General features: G+C 44.7%; 1 protein-coding gene across 4 annotated transcripts in view; it reads right to left on the reverse strand.

Moving 5' to 3' along the window:
• Positions 1–20,805, reverse strand: part of MAP7D1 (MAP7 domain containing 1) — a 153,617-nt gene that overhangs the window by 72,074 nt on the left and 60,738 nt on the right. For all 4 annotated transcript variants that reach the window (XM_077481703.1, XM_077481701.1, XM_077481702.1 and 1 more), the window contains one exon: positions 9,581–9,997. In XM_077481703.1, the coding sequence (XP_077337829.1) occupies positions 9,581–9,997 (417 nt within the window). The remainder of the gene's footprint in view (positions 1–9,580; positions 9,998–20,805) is intronic.

Raw genomic sequence — 20,805 nt, forward strand, 5'->3', positions numbered from 1 at the left:
TATTTTTCAGTTGAATTTTTCCAGATAACAAAAACGTTAAGCAGCGTGATTCTGTAGCAGCTCAAATCCCTTCAAAGAAGCAAGTAAAACCACTGCACCTGAAATCTCACAAATTATCATTGGAGGTTGTATGTACAATTTCATACCAAACACTCAGTCCTCAGTGCAGGCAGTAACAGTTTCCTGTATATATAGGGCAGCATTACTAGGCTGGTTGCTAGGACTCTGGTGCCGCCTGCGTCATAACATCCAAAGATGCCGCGTGACCCAACTGCTTGTGTCCTAGAAACCAATGACACTGTGCAGCCCTGTTGTCATTGTCCTAGAGACCAATGAAGCATAGTCACACAGCAACCACTCATTGGTTGCAAGGACAATGGCAGCCAGCGTGTTAGTAACCAAAAGTGGCAGGGCCAAAAATAGCCACTTCAAGCAGCAATTAGCCTAGACAAACTCTTGTATACAGGGAAGAAAATACACACCATTTACCTGCACCTAGGCTAGCCAGACAAGCGAGGTGTCACTGCCAGGCTAATGGAAGCGCTGCAGAAAGTCACTCACTGGGGGGCGTGGCCAAGATGGCAACCAGCTAGGACGTGTTTGCAGAGAGCTCCGCACCTGGCAGGCTATTTATCCGGCATTTAGGGACATATATCTCACCCCGTGGGCCGGTGAAGCGGTGGTGAGGCTCGGGGATGCGCAGGGGTAGCTCCGGTTCCCATAGGAAGAAGCATACGGTCCCGGGAACCCCGCCGGGAACTCCACTACAGACCCGCGCGGCACGCGGGCAGGCCTACACCAACATGGCGTCTCAAACGGACCACGCTGACACGCCACCGATGGGTGATGATCAATTCCAAGCACTTATGCAAGCGATCACTGGTTGCCAGACTACCCTAACCACTAAGATAGAGCAGATACAGCTCGACATGGGGCTTATCCGGCGAGATATGGATAAACACCGGGAGCGGCTTGCCGAGGTGGAGCGGAGGGTTGGAGACGTGGAAGATGTTACCCGCGACCATGATGCCTCTCTCCGTACCCTGCAGGTGCGGGTGAAGGCGCTGGAATCCAGGGCCGAGGACCACGAGAACAGGAATAGGAGGAACAACCTGAGGTTGGTGGGCCTCCCGGAGGGGTCGGAGGGCCGTGACACCGAAGCCTTCACCGAACGTTTGCTACGTACACTTCTCCCGCTCGCTGAGTTCTCCCCCCATTTTGTCGTGGAACGAGCGCACAGAATGCCGTCGGTTCGTGGCCCACCGGGCGCCCCGCCACGCACGTTTATTTTCCGCCTTTTGAACTTTAGAGACAGAGACCTGGTTCTTCGGGAGGCGAGGAAGGTGGGGGACCTGCGCTTTGAAAATGCTAAATTAATGCTTTTTCCTGATTATTCTGTGGAGACGCAGAGGCAACGCAGGACATTCGACCAAGTCAAGGCCCAGCTGCGCACCAAAGGTCTCAAGTACAACATGATGTTCCCCGCGAAACTCAGAGTGATTGACGGAGAATCCGTTCGTTTCTTTACCGCCCCGAGTGAGGCCTCCAGATGGATTGATTCCCTTCCCCAACAGAGATAATTTTTTGATGGTGATTACCTGACTGGGGTCCACAAGCATCACAAGCTTTGCCCAGTGTCACGCGGATCGGATCTCCCCCCCCCCCCTAGCTCTGTCCCTCCATTCTGGAACTTGGAGGGCTGGTCGGAGTGCCCCTCTCCTTTTCAATACTGGTTTTGGGCAGGGAGCGAGGAGCCGACCTGATATTCTGATGCTCCTTAGGGGGGGTCTACAGGTTCATGTCTTCATATTTCTGTCTAACGGGCCTTAGGGCCCTACCCCCCCCCCTAGTTTATACCCGGGGGGGTCTGCAAGATTACTTCTGGATGTGAATACTCTGTACTGATGATGCTGGACCCCGCTACTTCGATGTTGTCGTCCTGTTGGATGAGTTGCTACTAAGAATGGGCCCTTGGAACATTCCAAGAGAATTTTGCACTTCAATCTGAGGCGCCACATACACTACGATTTGTCCCCTTTTGTCTTGTTTTTTCTTTTCCTTTGCCTCCAGGAAGCGGCTGCGCTGGAGTTTGTCTACTCTGCGCAGGAGACTCTGTCCTAGGTGTGCTGGTTGATACGCACCGCCCCCACGGGAGATTTCTCCTTTAAATGGGTTTGATTATGTTTGGTTTGGGTTCTCAAACACCCTGGGGCTGTTTTTCTGGGGTGTGGGGTGGGAAGGGAGGGGAGTTCTGTTTTTTTTTCTGTTTTTTTTGTTGTTTTTTTGTTACATGCTTTCATGTTTTCTGGTATAGACAGCGCTACTATAATGAATGTATAAGGTATATCATTGCATTACTTAAGATGAGATATTTGTGCCCCGACCCTGGCCGGGTGGTCGTATCCGTTGGTCCCCCCTGCCCTTCCAGATTATGGCTCCGTTGAAGATCCTCTCCTGGAATGTTAGGGGGCTTAACCAGAAGATTAAACGCTCTCTTGTTTTTGACTACATGAAAAAATATGCTCCGCATATCTGTATTCTTCAGGAGACGCACCTAGTGGGGGGAAGGATTATGGGATTGAAGAGGCCCTGGGTGGGATACCACTATCATGCCACATACTCCGGCTATGCCCGGGGGGTTAGCGTCCTTATCCATAGGTCCCTTAATTTTGAGCCTCTTGATATAGTCACAGATAAGGACGGGAGATACGTACTGGTCCATGCCACAATTGACATGATAGAAATGGTGCTGGTGGGTCTTTATATGCCTCCTCCTGCGGATCTGTCTCTACTACATAAACTGACTGCCCTGATAGCCCAATTCCAGACTGACAATGTGGTTATAGCAGGGGACTTTAATATTCCTCCTAATCCTTCCCTGGATAGGTTGACGCCTGACAGGGCCACAGACTCTCCAGTTTCTCGCTGGGCACAGGTGTTTGGGCTGGAGGATGTCTGGAGGTGGAAACACCCATTAGATCGCCAGTTTACGTGCCACTCCTCCTCCCACAACACACTCTCCCGTATTGACCTAGTCTATGCTGGTGCCCCCATGCTTCCCAGGGTCCTTGGAATAGAGTTACTTCCTCGGGGCATCTCTGAACACTCCCCACTGCTGTGTACATTGCAAACCTCTACCCCTCAGAGGGATAGACTATGGCGCTTGTCTAGATACTGGATTGAGCATCCCACCATTGCCTTTGAGATGGGCGGTGAAATCCGGGGATTTTGGGCCTCAAATGTTGGCACGGCTTCTGGGGGGATGGTCTGGGATGCCTTCAAGGCCTATATGAGGGGGTGCTACCTCTCCTCCATTGGTCGGGAGCGCAGGAATGATAAGATCACGGTAGAGGAGGCAGAGGCCAGGGCCCAGGAACTGGAGACCCGGTTCACCCTCACGGGTAACCCGCTCACGGCTCAGGATATGAAAGTAGCGTATAGAGAGGTGGTGCTCCTTAGGGTGGCTAAAACAAGCAAACGTCAACTGGCTCAGACGCAGAGGATTTTTGAACAGGGCGAAAAGACGGGGAGATTGTTGGCCTGGATCTCGAGGGAGCAGGCCCCAATCTCCACTATCCCTCGAATACAGAATAGTGCTGGGACAATGGTGACGGATCCCCTTGCCATCAACGCTTGCTTTGCAGAGTTCTACTCCGCCCTTTATTCATCTAGGGTGCAGTACTCAGCGCAGGAGTTAAGTGCTTTTTTAGAGGGGGTGACCCTCCCTGCCCTTACTTCTGAGGCCAGGGACGGTCTGGACTCCCCGATTACTCTGGCGGAAGTCCGGGTGGCGCTGGGGTCCATGCAACCGGGGAAGACCCCTGGGGAGGATGGGATACCCCCGGAATTTTACAAGTATTACCTAGAGGAGATGTCAGTTAGAATGCATGATATGCTCACCGCGTCCCTTCGGGAGGGGGAACTTCCTCCATCTATGGCACAAGCCATCATAGTGGTGATCCCTAAACCTGGGAAAGACCCCCAGTTGTGCTCGTCATACCGACCCATTTCCCTACTCAACTCGGACGCGAAAGTGCTGACCAAAATCCTTGCCAGGCGACTGAACGAGGTTATACTTACCGTGATCCATGAGGATCAGTCTGGCTTTATGCCAGGGAAAGGGACAGATATTAATATTCGCAGGCTCTTTACTGTTTTGGCCTCGGGGGATGCAGAAGGTGGGGAGGAGGTTGTGGTCTCTCTAGACGCGGAGAAGGCCTTTGATTCAGTGGAGTGGGATTATTTGTGGGCAGTCCTCCGTAGATTTGGATTCGGTCCAGCCTTTATCTCGTGGGTTAGGGCGGTGTACAGAGCTCCCACGGCCAGAGTGCGTACGGGTGCGGTCCTCTCCCCGCTCTTTCCCCTCCATAGGGGAACCAGGCAGGGGTGCCCACTGTCCCCGGGGCTTTTTGCACTGGCAATTGAACCTATGGCGGCTATTCTCCGCTCCTCTCCTGAGGTTCGGGGTATTGTCCGGGGTCCTTTGCAGGAAAAAGTTTCGTTATACGCTGATGATACCTTGTTGTATCTCAAGGACGACGGAGCCTCCCTACAGGCGGCACTGTCGCATATAGACCGGTTCGGACAGTTCTCGGGTATACGTATAAATTGGGCGAAATCAATTCTATTCCCATTACATGATGGTGAGGGTGGTCCCCGAGTAGATGGGCAACTGCAGAGGGTTTCTCAATTTAAATATCTAGGGGTGGAAATACACAGAGACTTGAAACAATTTATTACCCTTAACCTGAGTCCGGTGGTTACCCAGTTGACCCAGAGGTGTACTGGGTGGAGGTCCTTGCCGCTTTCGCCAGTGGGACGGGTCAATTTAATTAAAATGTCGGTCCTTCCTCGGTTTACCTATCTCTTCCGTCAGACCCCAGTCCACATCCCGCTTAGATTTTTTAAGAAATTAGATGGCATTGTTTCGTCCTTCGTCTGGAATGGTAGGCCCCCTAGAATAGCTAAAACAACCCTCCAACGGCCCCTTGTGAGGGGCGGTCTGGCACTGCCCTGTTTTCTGAAATACTACTGGGCGGCAGTCCTAGTGACTGTCAGGTGGTGGCTCTCCGAGGGCCCGGTCAACCCTGCGTCCTCGTTGGAGGCGGCGTTGTTGGGCTCTCATGCGGAACTCAGGAACCTGATCTATAGGGGACCACGATCTAACCCTGGGATAACCCTCCCAATGCGTACGACGCTTAAAATATGGGATCTGGTGAACAAAAGGTTGGTGGGCGCAGGGGTGTGGGCCCCGGGGACTCCCCTTTGGGGGAACCCCCGCTTGCCCCACTTTCAATCCATCCCGGATCCGATTGTTTGGGCCAGGCATGGAGTTATAACACTGGGGGACATAGTGTCCCAGGGGCAGCTGCTCTCCTTCGATGCTATTAAACAGGCCAGGGACCTCCCGAACCATATGTTTTTCAGATTCCTGCAGTTGCGACACGCCTTCCGATCTCAATTCCCATCTAGAGCGACTCTTGGGGTGTCGGCGGTGGAGGAGGCGCTTGGTCCTGAGGGGGGAGGGACGCGCACACTGGCCATGGTGTATGCCGCGTTGACCATATCGGAGGAGACTAGGATCTCCCATTTGTTTGAGCTCTGGCAAGGTGACATTCCGGAACTTACTGAGGAGGACTGGGAGGAGGGTTTACAGCAATACCTGACCCTTGCGATTTCTGCAAGGGACAGGTTTATACAATTGAAGTTCCTCCACCGGGTATATTTTTCACCGGCACGCCTGGCAAGGATTTACCCTGACCGATTGACTACCTGCCCCAGATGCAAAGAAGATGATGCTGACTTTTTCCACATGGTCTGGTCCTGCCCTGGGGTAGGGGGATTTTGGAGAGGGGTCCTGGCCGATATTAATGCAGTGGGGGAGCTTACGATTCCACTTAGCCCGATACCTCTCCTGCTGGGTATCTGTGATTTTCTGGATATCTCCTGGGGGAAGAAACTGTTTATTTTTTACACTACACTCTATGCGAGGAAAGCCATACTACTGCAATGGAATCAACCTCTCCCTCCTACTAAACAACTGTGGCAGTCCCTGGTGAACGCGGCTTTACCGCTTTATAAACTTACATATCTGGGCAGGAACTGCCCTGGGAAATTTGGGAAGATTTGGGCGGCTTGGGTTGAGGCGAAGCATTTGACTATTGTTTAGGCTAGGGGGAGTGGAGGGTGGGGGGAGGGAGGGGGGTTTCCCCTTTTTTTGTAATTTATGTGGTTTTTTGTGTGGTGGGGGGAGGTCTCGGGGAGGTTTTATATTTTATGTTGCAATGATTAGTGACTCTATATATTGCTAAGAACTATCTGTGCTTATATGTGATACATTTGATTATCTGTCTACTCAAAATATGTATGTACCTTGCTGACGCATGTCTGTTTTCTGTTTTTTTTTTGTTTGAAACATAAATAAAAATTCTTTGTTAAAAAAAAAAAAAAAAAAGAAAGTCACTCACTAGTGAAGGAGCACTGCCTCACTCAGCATGGGAGTGACATGCAGAAACAAGTCTACCTTGCCCCATATAGCACTCCTGCTGGTGAGTTGTCGCAAGTGACCGTTATCAAAAGGGTGCCATGAACCTCGAAATAATGGAAGATACCACTGCCATCCTTCAGAAAATGCAAGTGCATTAAAGTAGCCTGACCTTTTGACATCAGTACAATGTGATCCATTGACCTGAGACAAGCATGAAGCAAACGGATTTAGAACTTCTGATCTCCGTTCTTTATCCTGGATCAGTGGCAATTAAAGCCTATGGATTAGGACAAGTGCATGGCAATGAGCATTTTCAGAAGGAAGTCAGCAAAGACAGCCTCCCACACAACTTTCAGTTGACCTCTGACATTCAAGCATAACAATTAAAGCAAATATATATCTGCACGATTATAATGTAAAATCAAATACACAGTTTCTCATTCAGTTCAAACAAGTAGCATGTCTTTTATAAAATTAAACAAAACTTGGGTTTCTCCAACAACCTGCTGGTTTACAAATGGGCTAAAAGTAGAATTATGTTGCCCATTGCATGTTATACTCATTTATACAGCATATCGCTGAAGCCCTTTACAGAGAACACAAGAGCTTACAATCTAGTTCTACCATATTCATACAGACAAATTAGGGCTTATTGAGGGCGACAATTAACCTGCTAGTACGTTTTTGGATTATAGGAGGATATGGAAGCACGTGGAAGAAACCCATACAAACATAGGGTGAACACACAATCTCTGAATAGATTGTGTCCTTGGTGTGTATACCAGTTGTCAAACTGCAGTCCTTTGCTTGCATTTATCCAGCGATTGGAGCCCTATTCCTTCCACTAACAATGGTGGCACACTATTCCTCCCACTGATACCAATGAGGCTGCAATATTTCTCCCAGTGACACCAACAATGGGACGTTATTCCTCCCACTGACACCATCAATAAGGCAGTCTTTCCAAAGACACAAAAGATGGGGCTCTATTTCTCCTCCTACTGACCATCCATATCTGGGGAATTGTTTACTCCCACTGACACCAGGACATCTTCTACTTCCACCGGCCACAGTCTGGCCCTCCCTGAAGTCTGAAGCACAGTAAACCGGCCCTTTGTTTGGAAGGTTTGAAGACCCCTGGTGTATACCAACTGAGGAAAGTAGTACTGTATATGAGAGTGCTACACACGTAGCAGTGCTGCACAACTGGTTGCCCAAGGGCTCTTTCACACATAATGTCAGTTTTTCACGGACTCGGTTTGCTTAGCGGGGATCCCTCGCTGAGCCAGCGGATGACAGGTCCGTCCCTGTTCACTGTGAAGAGACGGACCTGTCAGATCCGCCTGTCTGTTTTCATCCGATCCCCCAGATGGATGGAAAATAGGGTTTCCATCTGTCTGAATTTAGCGTATCTGATGTCAGCGCACATATCACCGATGACATCCATCACTCCATAGAACTCTATGGAGCGTCCATTCAGGTCCGTCTAAAAAACGGACAGGCAGACCCGCATGTGTTAAAGGGGCCTAAAGCAATTTATATATATATATTTTTTTTATCCGATCTGCACTATAGTGACTCTATTACTAAAATAATTATTAAGAATAAACCATTTCCTACAAATAAGGACATGGAATACTCAACTCTCCTGCTGCCTGCACTGCAAAATTGAATCGCCGGAAAAAGATTGTGCAGAACCAACACTTCAGAAAGCATAGGATTCCAGATTCTTAGAGATATTCACTGGTTTGATTTTCCAGAAAAGACATCACTTCTGTGCCCCAACTCCCAGAAGTGTTATTTTTCAGGATTCAGCCAGTGGCTCCTCTCTACTTCGGCAGCGTGGTCAGCAGGAGAAGGCAAGCATTCCATTTAAAGTCATTTATTGTTCCTTTAAGGACAGAAGGTCCTTTCCAACTATTTACATAATGTTATTGGCTATATAATATAGACCAGCGGTCGCCAACCAGTGGCCCGTGGACCACTGATGGTCTATGAGAAAATGTTGGTAGTTCCCAGTGGTTCTGCCATAAATTAACATTGTGGCGGATGTATACAGCCCAATGTTGTTTCCAGTGTTGTTCTCAAAGCCTGCTGACAGTCAATACTGTTAGCGCGCGTTGATACCCAATGCCTAATCTGTATAGGTCACTATTGTGAATTTGCCAGGAGTAGTGCAGAGAGAGCGGGAGGTGAAGGAGGAGGGGACTTCCAATAGCAGAGTTGATCACCGACTGTGGGAGGGAGCACGGAGCTCGAGCACATGGCTGGATAAGGAGGTGGGATCCAATGATGAGTGTGATGCATATGGCGGGGGGTTGTGCAGAGAGCCGTAGCATTGTGTGTATAAAGGCCTGATTCACACCTATGCATTTTTAGTGCTTTTTGCAGATTTGCACTACAGAACATGTTACCATGCTAAATGGACTGTAGTGCGAATCTGCAAAACGCACCAAAAATGCATAGGTGTGTATGGGGCCTAAGGCAGCAGTGTGATCCAGGGGGGCAGAGAGCCAGAGAATAGTGTGTATAAGGCAGCAGTGTGATCCAGGGGAGGAGAGGGGAGAGCAGAGAGCTGGAGCATTGTGTGTACAAGACATGTAAAATTAATTTTGATAGTCCATGGGATTCAAAATTGTGAGTTTAGTGGTCCATGAGGTCCGAAAAGGTTGGTGACCACTGATATAGACTATATATTCTCATGGTATAAATTTACTGGAAGTCAGGGCCAGATTTACCATTAGGCAGCAAAGACAAAGAAGCAGCGGATTCCTATATAGTTGTCAGCCACCCATTATTCTACGATCATCAGTAGAAATCTAGGAATCAAATACACACACTGACAATATTTAAAGCTAGTTTAGTAGCCATGGAAAAAGAAGCTGTTCTGTGGATAAGATAAGATAAGGGAAGCGTAGCAGATAGGTGTTGCTTTGGATGCCAAAGGTTGTGTGCCTACACGGTTTTAGTGATAGAAATCTGGCCATGCGGGTAGTAGACCTGATGTGAAAAATGCAGGCAAAACTTGGGTCATATATGACTCATACTTTTCAGATACATTATAAGCCAAAAAGAAGGATTCAGGATACACACCTAGTTTTTGCCTGGAACTAGTGGCAGTAGTAGGAGAAACAGCAGCAGGTGAAGCCAAGACATCACCCTTCTGAGCCTGTCCCTTTGGAGAAGTGACATTTTCCACCATTTTCGATGTGCTTGGGATTGCTGTCTCTAGCAACGAACTCTGTTCTTCAAGAGATAATCTGGGTCCTTCCTCTGTTTTATCACAAGTACTCCTCTCCATCTGTGATGATGAAGGAGAAGGCCCTTCATCTGCTGGTGCAGAAACGGGTCCCTGAGTCTTTTGACAAGTGGCGTCATGGCTTTCAGCCGTTGTTGCGGAGCTGGCAGTTCCTTGCTCTGTCTTTGTGCTTAGCTGATCAGTTTCTGATCGAGTGTCTGAGTTCTTTGTTGTTTTCTGTATGTCATTTTCTACTGTTGTAACTTTATCACCTGGAAGAGAAAAAAGATCTAGTTAACAAAACGAAGATGGTCTGCTGAACAGAAAAAAAACCTTGATACATTTGTGTTAGCTGGTGATCTGCTGTCCTTACTAAATCTGGCTACTCATACAATTTCCTTGTACAATTTGGGGGTGCTCATCCCCTACACTCATGTAAACACAGTGCTGACGATCTTTTAGGTTCAAAAGCAGAGCACAAATATGGATGCACACTCCAAGACTATTTAAGCATCTAAAACAAAGTTAAAATTTACCATGTGCATTAGAAATAACAGTCTTTATTTTTCACTGACCAGAATTACGGTATATACTGTTATCACACAGAAAGGCTCATATTAAAGCGGAACTTCACTTTTTTATTGGCTTTGCCTGCAGCCTTCTGGAAAACATAGGTCCCAGAAAGCTGTGGGACCATTTACAAAGTTACACACATACAAACTGTTGGAAGCCGGCTGTGAAGCTGCAAGGAGTCACAGCTGGCTTCCATTAGTAAACATGCCGATGCCAGGGACCTGAAGACCAGTGTAGAACTGGCCTAGGTTAGGATATTGCTGGATCCCTGGACAGGTAAGTGTCCTTTTATTAAAAGTCAGCAGTTAGTGTTGCAGCTGCTGACTTTTCATTTTCTTTGGAGTAAAAAAGGGACAAAAAGCTGCAGACTACAGCAAGAAATCATAGAAATAACATTTGATCTTTTTTTAATGAAAAAGTCCTGGGTGGTCCAATCTAGTCATGCTTTGGTGGCTTTATCTGTAATAAAAATAATGAAACAAGGAATATAACAGTAATCTTCTGTTATATGTGCACGCTGTACTTATAAAGATACCTGTTGCTTATGCTGATCTAAAGGCTTCAGTACATTTCAGGATCACCTGTAAACTTTGTATATAGGGCATTTAGGGTATATATTCTCCTGGATTCCATCTTGTTGTAACTCGAAAACATTAGGCTGTTGATTAGAGATGAAGATATACTGGATTCCTTTGGAGAATACAAATATCAATATCCTAGATTGTAAGCTCTAAAGAACAGGGCCCTCTGATTCCCGCTGTATTGAATTAGAAGGTCTGCCTTCATGTTGTAAAGCGCTGCGTAAGCTGTCGGCACTATATAAATCCTGTATAATAATAATACTATTGATAGTGAGTACAGGTCACACTGGTGTATGTTCAAATAGATACAGAGATGGCTGCCTTATATACAGCAGAGCTATAAGTAGAAGCAACATATACTTCCTGAAGCCTACCATATCTCCAACTAATCTCCTACAACTTCCATCAGCTTATTCCCCACAGTTACAACCTTTTGTAGCACCTGCTCCACCCTATTAGATTGTAAGCTCTTCTGAGCAGGGCCCTTTTAATCCTCTTGTATTTTATTGTATTGTAACTGTAGTGTCTCCTTTTATATTGTAAAGCGCTGCGTAAACTATTGGCTCTATATAAATCCTGTATAATAATACTGCCTGTAGATAATATGCAATGGGCAGCAAATAAAAGTGACAGGAACCAACGTATGCTTTCTTCTGCATCCCACGAGTTTCATCATGGGACATCACAGGTCAGAAATTGCATTAACAAGCACTGGAGATGCATGGAGAATAATCAATGTGCTGGCTTTTGCAGCTCCACTGTAGATACCCCTAGATACCACTTCAATTATTTCCGTTACTGTGATGTATTCTTTACCGTGGAGCACTAATGTTCCCCATCCAGAAACAGGGACCGATTGTAACTGCAGCAAAGACATTACGAGGTCCTACAAACTGGTTTACAGATGCAAGCCCAACTCTGTCCCTAAACATGGCCTACCCAAATCTTCTAAATCAGTACACAGTAGAATTTTAAGACCATTTCTTTACTAATTCAGAGGGAAAACGTGGGCAGAAAACTCTCCCAGATGCCACTGCCCCAGTAAGGAGTACGTTAATCTTTTATTCGTATATACCCAACAAGAAAACTATTAATTCCTTATCAGTCAGATCATTTATATGGGGTAAGAATGACCACCCCAAATTCAAAGACATCCCTACTGATTGCTGCTCAAGGAAGGGCTGGTGGCAATTTTTTTGTTATCACATTGGTGTTTGTATTGGTCCAGCAACGCACCAACACCTTTGCAGCCATTGTGCCATTTGCTGGGTGTTTGGTGTGCTCCTGTACCTTTAAGAAGGGGTGAGCCCCCCTTCAGTCCACCTGCCCTCATTTATCCATCAGAATGCATGTGCCTCCACTGTGGGGACACTCATACTTTAGTGTTAGGACCACAGATGCCAGGGTGCCGTGACGTGGCTCACGCATGCGTTTGCAAACGAGTGCGGAACTAAACCCCTGCATTTAACACATACTGTTAGACAGGTTTATTCGGTTGTCTGTGAGCTGGTGGTATGTAGGCTTTGTTTTTTTCCTGGACATTCCCCAGGCCTTTGTTGTTACCTGGGTTAAATTAGAACCTTGGGTAAAATATGATTTTTTTTCCCCCTATTTTGGATACATTAAGGGAGGATTATAACCGTGTCAGTTTTTTTGCCATCTGTATCTCATTGCAGACACGTCCTGTCCCATAGCCAAACAGTAAATGTTGGTGTTTATGACTAAGGCCTTATAGGCTGAAACGCGTCAACTGACTTAATATGCATTTGTTTACTGTGGCTATTCAATAAAATTAAGACATTTTAAGAGCAACAACCAGAGTGCGGATAATTTTTTTACACATTTTTTTTTTTAATTGAAAATGTATACTTTATTTATTTTTTATTTTTTTACACATTAATCTACTCAGCCAGCGACTGTGGATCGAGCACCAGGGAGCTCTTCTATCTATATGTTGTATGGGTAGTAGCGCTGACTTTTCTGTTTATACTAAGTGAGAGTAAATCCCTGCAAATTAGAATTGGGGACCCTGAGTCACCAGAACTAGTGTCCTCATTGGAAGATTTCCCCTCTATTACTTTTCTGAGGACCACCCAAAATTTGCCATTTTCTTTTACTTTCACTTTCAATAATTATGGTAAATAGGACACAGAGAGGGTGAATCTCTCTAAAGAGGGTACAGGCAGCAATAAAATCTGACAGGGGTTCTAATCCTTCTCCCCACTATTCAAAGCAAAACAAAAAAAAAATACTTTGCCTTTAGTTATACTTTAACTGAGCAGGGACTTCATACATGGAGCAGATCGATTTACCCAACAGATCAGAGATTTGCATCAACAATCACTAGATCTAGGTTAAACCCCATCAATGGGTACTAGCACCATGTCATTTTAATAAGTAATGACATTTGGACATTCAGGTATTGTACCCAGGATCTCTAGTTGAATACAGAGCAGGAAACTATACAGTACACTTATATATTATGCATGATACATTTTTATGAGTCACAGCCTATCAAGAATGAATAAGCAACCCACAGACTATTTTTAAATTCCTATTAGGAGCAAATGTGTTAGAACTTAAACTCTTAATGCATTGCAAGAAGCAAAATGTGGTAACTAGCCGAGTTATTATTATTCCTCACAAGAAGAAAATAAAAAAGGTGTTGGTGACTATATTGTATAAGTAAATAAATAGAACTAAAAAAAGAAAGCGTTCCAAGTCAAATGAATGAATTTTCAGACAAAAAAAGTGAAGATCATATCCTAACTTAGGTTGGCCTGCACAAAACAGTTTTGTACCATTACCATCTCAGTATTTTTTTATTTTTTATTTTAAAAAGTAGAACTATATGCAAAACTTTTTTTTCCCATTTTGGATAGAGTAAAGGAGGGTTAGAACCCCTGTTAGTTTATTTTTTGCCATCCTTGCTCCACTGGGAGATTTCCCTTAACTTCCTGTCCTATAGCCAAACAGGAAGTGAGATTAAATCCCTGCAAATCCCTTCCTGCCAACCGTATGCGAATATGCGGCCTCGGCTTGAAGGGGTTATACCGGGGTGATGCATGCAGCTGCATGCACCACCCGGGTACTGTTTTTTTTTTTTTTTTTTTTTAGAGCCAGCGGTTGGCTTTCTTGGGATAACAACTGATGCAGCTAAAAAGCCACTCGGCTGTTATCCCAAGCAGCAGGAGGGGACATCCCCGCCTTCCGCAGCTCACCCGGGCTCTCCCGTCCCACCATGGCGACCAGTCGCCATCTCCACTGGCTGCCTGGAGATCCGAATGAAGCCGGATTTACTGTCACAAGGGATGTTTACATTTCCTTCTGATAGCAATAAAAGCAAACAAATTTTTTTCCCCAAAAGAGTGTGTAAAAAAAAAAAAAAAAAAGTAATAATAATAAAAAAATAAAAATACATTTGAAGTGCCCCATCCCTCTGTGCTTGCACGCAGAAGCGAACGCATACGTAAGTCTTGACCACAAATGTAAGCAGTGTTCAAACCACAGGTTAAAGCGGGATTCCACCCTAAAGTGGAACCTCCGCTGATCGGATCCCTCCCCCCCTCCGGTGTCACAATTGACACCTTTTAGGGGGGAGGGGGGGTGGAGATACCTGTCAAAGACAGGTATTTTCACCCACTTCCGGGCATAGACTCCCGTGGGAGTCTACGCCATTTCCTGCCCTGCCGCGCTGTCTGCTGGGACACACACGGGTCCCAGTGACAGCGCAGAGATTTCCTATTGCGCGGCGCAGCTCGCGCATGCGCAGTAGGGAACCGGGAAGTGAAGCCGATTCGCTTCACTTCCTGATTCCCTCACCTAGAATGGTGGCGACAGCAGCCGAGAGCCGAGTGATCGATTGGCCTCGGCTGCCGGCATCGCTGGAACCCGGGACAGGTGAGTGTCCATTTATTAAAAGTCAGCAGCTGTAGTATTTATAGCTGCTGGCTTTTAATATTTTTTTTTTTGGTGGAATCCCTCTTTAAGTATTGCCGCGATCATTAGAGCGAGAGCAATAATTCTAGCAAAATACATCCTCTGTAACTCTAAACTGGTAACCTGTAGAAATTTTTAAAGCGGTACCTATGGAGATTTTAAAGTACCGTAGTATGCCGCCATTCCACGAGTGTGCGCAATTTTAAAGTGTGACATGTTGGGTATCCATTTACTCGGCGTAACATCATCTTTCACATTATAGAAAAATAAATTAAAAAATTGGGCTAACTTTACGGTTCAGTTTTTTAATTCACAAAATTTCACAAATTTTTTTTTTTTTGAAAGACCGCTGCACAAATACAGCGTGACATAAAATATTGCAACGACCGCTGTTTTATTTTCTAGGGTCTCTGCTAAAAAAAAAATATATTAAGGGAATCCCTTGGGGACCCCCAGGTCACCAGAACTGGTGTCCCCATTGGAAGATTTCCCCTATATTACTTTTCTGTGGACAAGCTTAAAATTTTGGAATTTTCTTTTACTTTCAATAACACTAAATAGAACAAATAGAGATTGAATCTCCCTAAGGGGGAGACAGCAATAAAAACTTAGGGGGTGTTCTAATTCATCTCTACTCTATACAGAACTAAAGAAAACGGTGTGTCTTTAGTTATACTTTAAGGCCAGGGCCACATGTATCTGTGTCTGCTTTTGTCCACATTTTAGTGCAATTTTTAACATGTGATGTAGCATGCTTTTATTATACTAGGCCTCATTTTTAAAACTGCCGCACAACACACCCTAGAGATCTGAACAGCCTCACTTAATTACATTGCATCTTATGTGTGTTTTGTATTAAATAGCGAAGATATGAAAGGGGCTTGTATAAAAACTAAAGCCTGACTAGCCCAAAGGATTCATACAAGCCCACCTATACCACTAGGCAGATTACTTCTTATGGCAAATGTCAGAATCCCCAGTCAAACCATTTAGACTGGATTCACACCTATGCATTTTTTGTGCTTTTTGCATTTTGCAGATTTGGACTACAGTCCATTTAACATGGTTTCCTATGGAACACGTTCTGAGTGCAAATCTGCAAAATGCAAAAAGCACTAAAAACGCATTGGTGTGAATCCAACCTTAGGCCTTATGCACACTTGACATTATAATAGCGTTATAAAAACACCAGTAGCTTTGCAGTGAGTTTTTCAATGTTTTTGCAATAGTGTTTTTTTTAGTATTTTTCCGCATTAGCTTTTTTTTTTTTTTTTTTTTTTTTAAATGGATCAAAAATGTTAACAACACTGGTGAGCGACGTTTTTGAGCAATTAGAGATGTTTTTACAGCTGAAAAACGTCTCTCAGAACCCACTAGATTTGTTTTTATTTTTACTGCTCAAAAAACGCCACTGCCCAAAACTGCTGATAAGAGCCTATGTGTGCGTGGACACATATGATAACATGATGGAGAGTTTAATGACTGTAGAAAAAACATCTACAGCCAAAAACAGCTGCTATAAAAACGTCAAAAAATGCATGAGGCCTAAAAGTTATTTTTCTGCAGTTGCAATTTCTAACCAGCTTCCAGTTGCATGAACCACCAAGGAGATCGGGGCAAGCCTAGCGTGAAAGATGTAGATACTTTTAACACGTCAGCTGAAAACTATCGGTGTCTGTTTGCAATTACCTGTTTGGTCATTTTGACATTTTCAAATGATTGGATTTACAAGAAAATTGCAATGTGTGGCCAGCAATACAGTTTTGCAAACACAAGGTTTGACAGGTTCCAGGTATAAGCAATGATCTATAGGAGGTAATAAACCTTGGTCACTTCTTTTAGCCTTCACCACACAAGACTTCCAGCAGCTAGGGCCTCTGCTAAGTGCTTATTATTGTCATACATGCTAACTCACATATTGGCTTTGAATGTTTAACGTGCGCTGAATGATGCTCAGGGATCGATGGAGGAAACACAGCTGTGGTTGTGTTTCTTTGAAAGTGTTAAGGTAGCGTGACCAATTCTTATTCACTTCTGAATGGACCCCTCCCCCACAGCTCTACAGCAAGGCCCCACGGATGGGGGAAGTGACAGAGATGATTCCAGCTGCCCTGTTTGCATTCCCTCCACAGCTGCCCTCTCCAGGACTGTCAGTAATGCTGCACCTGTCATCCCAATGCTGGTCGCAGCCACAGCCCTGACCACTCTGCTCTAGGCAGCTGACAGCCACCATGTACACTCCCCAATTATACCAAGATCCAGTCCGACATTACAAGGGCACATACCCAGCTCACAGAATTACTCAGCTTTGTGTGCATGCAGACGAAACGGACCAGCACGCTGTACTGGGGCTCTGTAAGGTTTGTGTCAGCTTGTATAAGAGCAGTGTGAACAGCAAGCTTCCAGAATCATAGAGATGGCTGGGGACCTTCTGGTCCCTGGCCTGCTCTATGATAACCCGTAGCACCACGGAATCAGATACTGACTCCCCGATTGCCTATAAAAGCAATCCAGTAGCTAAATAGCCTCTAGGATTGCTTTTAGATGATACAGTGGTCATGGCATACAGCAGCAGCCATAACCCCAATATAACCACCACTTGAAGCCAATCACATACATGTACGTGATTTTGCAGAAAGTTTGTTAAACAAGTTGCTAGGAGGCTTTCACTAAGCTTCAAGTCGTGCTAAAGCCCGCTAGCAGCTTGCTTAAAGTGGCAATCAGCACTCCAATTAGGATCTGTGTTCAGCATTTACAAACTGGAGCTGAATATTACTTTAAAAGCTTCAACAAAGCTTGCTGAAAGCTCTATAAAGACCCTTTTCACACTGGGAAGCTTTGCAGGCGCTACATCGCTAAAAATAGAGCCTGCAAATCGCCCTGAAAGAGCCGCTCCTCACATATGGGCGTTCACACTGGAGCGGTGCGCTGGCAGGACAAAAAAAAAGTCTTTGGAGAGGTGTGTACACAGCTCCTTCACCGCTCCTACCCATTGAAATGAATGGGACAGCGCAGCTATACCGCCGGCAAAGCGCTACTGCAGCAGCGCTTTGTGGTGGTTTTAACCCTTTCTCGGCCGCTAGCAGGGGGTAAAACTGCCCTTCTAGAGGCCAAATACCGCCACTAAAACAGCACTAAAAATGGCACCATTTTACCGCCGGTGTCCGAACCGCCCCAGTGTGAAAGGGGCCCCAATGTTTTGTCAAAGCTTGCTGTTCACACTGCTCTTATACAAGCTGAATCCCATGTGAAACAGGCCTTAGGGTATATGGAGAATAGGGTAATAGATGGCAGCTTGAAGAAGCATAATTTAACTTTTATTGAGATTGTAGTATTTAAAAGTGGACTTATAGATCCCCATGGCTACTTCAATCAAGGTTAAATTTGCTGGACAAAAATTAAACCTAAGCTCAGTACACACCACTAGGTTTTTTTGCGTTCAACCCAGCTAGTTGAACAAAAAAATTAAAATTAAAAAAAATCCCTCAAAGCTCAGGTTGGAGCCACTGTACTAACAATCCAACGTTAGTACAGTAACCTCCCTTGCTATACTATTGTGTTCTGACAGGAGGACGGCCCCCTACCAGAACATACCGGTCAACGCTCTCATCAATTGGCTGAAAGCGCTGACTGGGAGCCAGTCGGCTACTGGTTTTTCAGCATGCACGGCCAGCTTCCGCTATACACACGGGCCAAATGTCTGCCAGTTTTTTACTGAACCAGCCAATGTCACCCAACATGGTACTAGGCTTTAGACTACAGTGCAAGGGTGGTTTCCACTTACCCCAGTTGCCTTTTAATTTCTCTTCAGTGAAAAAAGAAAAAAAAAAAAAAGAAGAAGAGGTTTCGATTTTGGCAAGATCAAAGTTTCCATGTTATCACTTTCATTGTACATCTTTTACCTTACATACATCACATTCGTCTGTTTCCTATTGTCTGTGGATTCTCACACCAGTAAATAATTAAGAGATTTACAGCATCAGATGTGATGTTATGCAAATTTGCAGTCAAAGATTAAGTCAAGGCTGCAGACAACAATATATATATATTTTTTTAAATATTATATATATATTAACATATAATATATTTATTAACATATAATATATATTTATTAAAAGTATTAATATAAATATTAAAAATAATATATATATTTATTATTATATATATATATATATATATATATATTTTTTTTTTAAACCTTGGTTTGAGAGCATTTTGCATACAGATATACAGGCAATGACTTGATATACAAGTAGCGTCATGTCACAACTGAGCATAAAAGAGAAGAGAGGCGCCTCTAAGTGTAGCATTATGGTTACATTTAATGAAGGTACAACATTTAGCAACATATTGCTACACTTAGAGGCGCCTCTCTTCTCTTTTATACTCTGTAGCTCCTGCTGGATTTTTCTTCTGATCCCCTTGTGGAGGCTGCCATTTGTGGATGGACATTTTATGGTTACACAACCTATCACATTGCAATAATCTTTTTATATGGACTATAAACTGAAGGACCTATGAATAAATGGTTGTGGAACAAATCATTTGATTTTCTATTATTTCTTATGGGGAAATTTGCTTTGATATACATGTGCTTTGGATTACAAGCATGTTTCTGGAAGGAATTTGCTCACAATCCAAGGTTTTACTGTACTGGACTTTGGTGTATAATTTACCTTCTATAGTATGGCTTCATTTTGAGAACATAAATCTAATGCTTTCATTCTGGGACTTTTTTTTTTTTTTTTTTTTTTTTTATTGTTAAAATGTCTCGTGTGAGCCAGAGTTGCTGTTTATTTTGTACAAAAAAAAAAAAAAAAAAAAATCACTGTGCACCCATTTCACTGGCTGGGCAGAGCTAGGAATCGGATGACATAAGAGCCCTTGCAGTCTGACCTTGCACAGCTTTCAGCTGCCAGCAGCCATCAAAAGACTGGGAAGGCTCCACACAGTCCTCTCCATGTACCACCCATCTATGAATAACACGTGGCTGCCAGCTCAGAGTTCAAGGCAGGCTGACAGTTGCTGCACAAAGGAAAGGGGAAAATATACCAAGTACTGTATCTACATCAGAGGAAGCTCCTGAATTAAATTGCCTTAAGAATGGTATAAACAACACAGCACAAGTGGAATGAACTGAAATGTGCCAATACAAATATGTGCTTTGTGCTTTTTAGGACTGTGAGATTTAGACATTGACACCGGCCGCATGATCTTACATAGGACAAGGTCTAAACATCACCCGTAAGGCTAATTATGCTGGCACATGGACAAGTTTTTTTTTATTCAGGTGATGAAAATTTGAAAGTAATTTAGCAGGACATTAACAAAAGCAAAAATAAATATATCAGCAGTAAGGTTGCATCTTCGCATGCTCCACATGCAGAGCCCGCCAGGAAGTCGGCGCAGAGCTGCGCTAATCACAGGCAGCGAGACATTGCCCGATCTCTACAGCCACACATTGGGGCAATGTCTCACTGCCTGTGATTAGCACAGCGCCAACTTCATGGCGGGCTCTGCACGTGGAGCATGCAAACACGCCTGAGCTCACCCTTAATCAGCAGCATGGAGCCCAGACTTAATTTCATGCATGTAGGTACATTGGTGGCTACACAACGGTTTAGAAAAAGTAAAAAACTGTCTATGTACAGTTATAATATTCCTCAATCATTAGATATTATTGTCTCACTATAACAGTGATGGCGAACCTTGGCACCCCAGATGTTTTGGAACTACATTTCCATGATCCTCATGCATTCTGTAGTGTAGATGAGCATCATGGGAAATGTAGTTCCAAAACATCTGGGGTGCCAAGGTTTGCCATCACTGCACTATAACATAGCTAGGCTCTGATATCGTCTAGTTGCACAATGTCCATTACACAAAAGCATGAGTAAAAATATGCCAACTAAAAGTGAACCTGCATCTATTGACACACACACTAAATGAGTCTTAAAAACAAATTTGGGCACTGTGCAACGATTCAT

This window comes from Lithobates pipiens, unplaced genomic scaffold (genome assembly GCF_037356315.1).
Source record: "Lithobates pipiens isolate NorthernLeopardFrog02 unplaced genomic scaffold, aLitPip1_a1.2 Scaffold_16, whole genome shotgun sequence".
Lineage (NCBI taxonomy): Eukaryota > Metazoa > Chordata > Amphibia > Anura > Ranidae > Lithobates > Lithobates pipiens.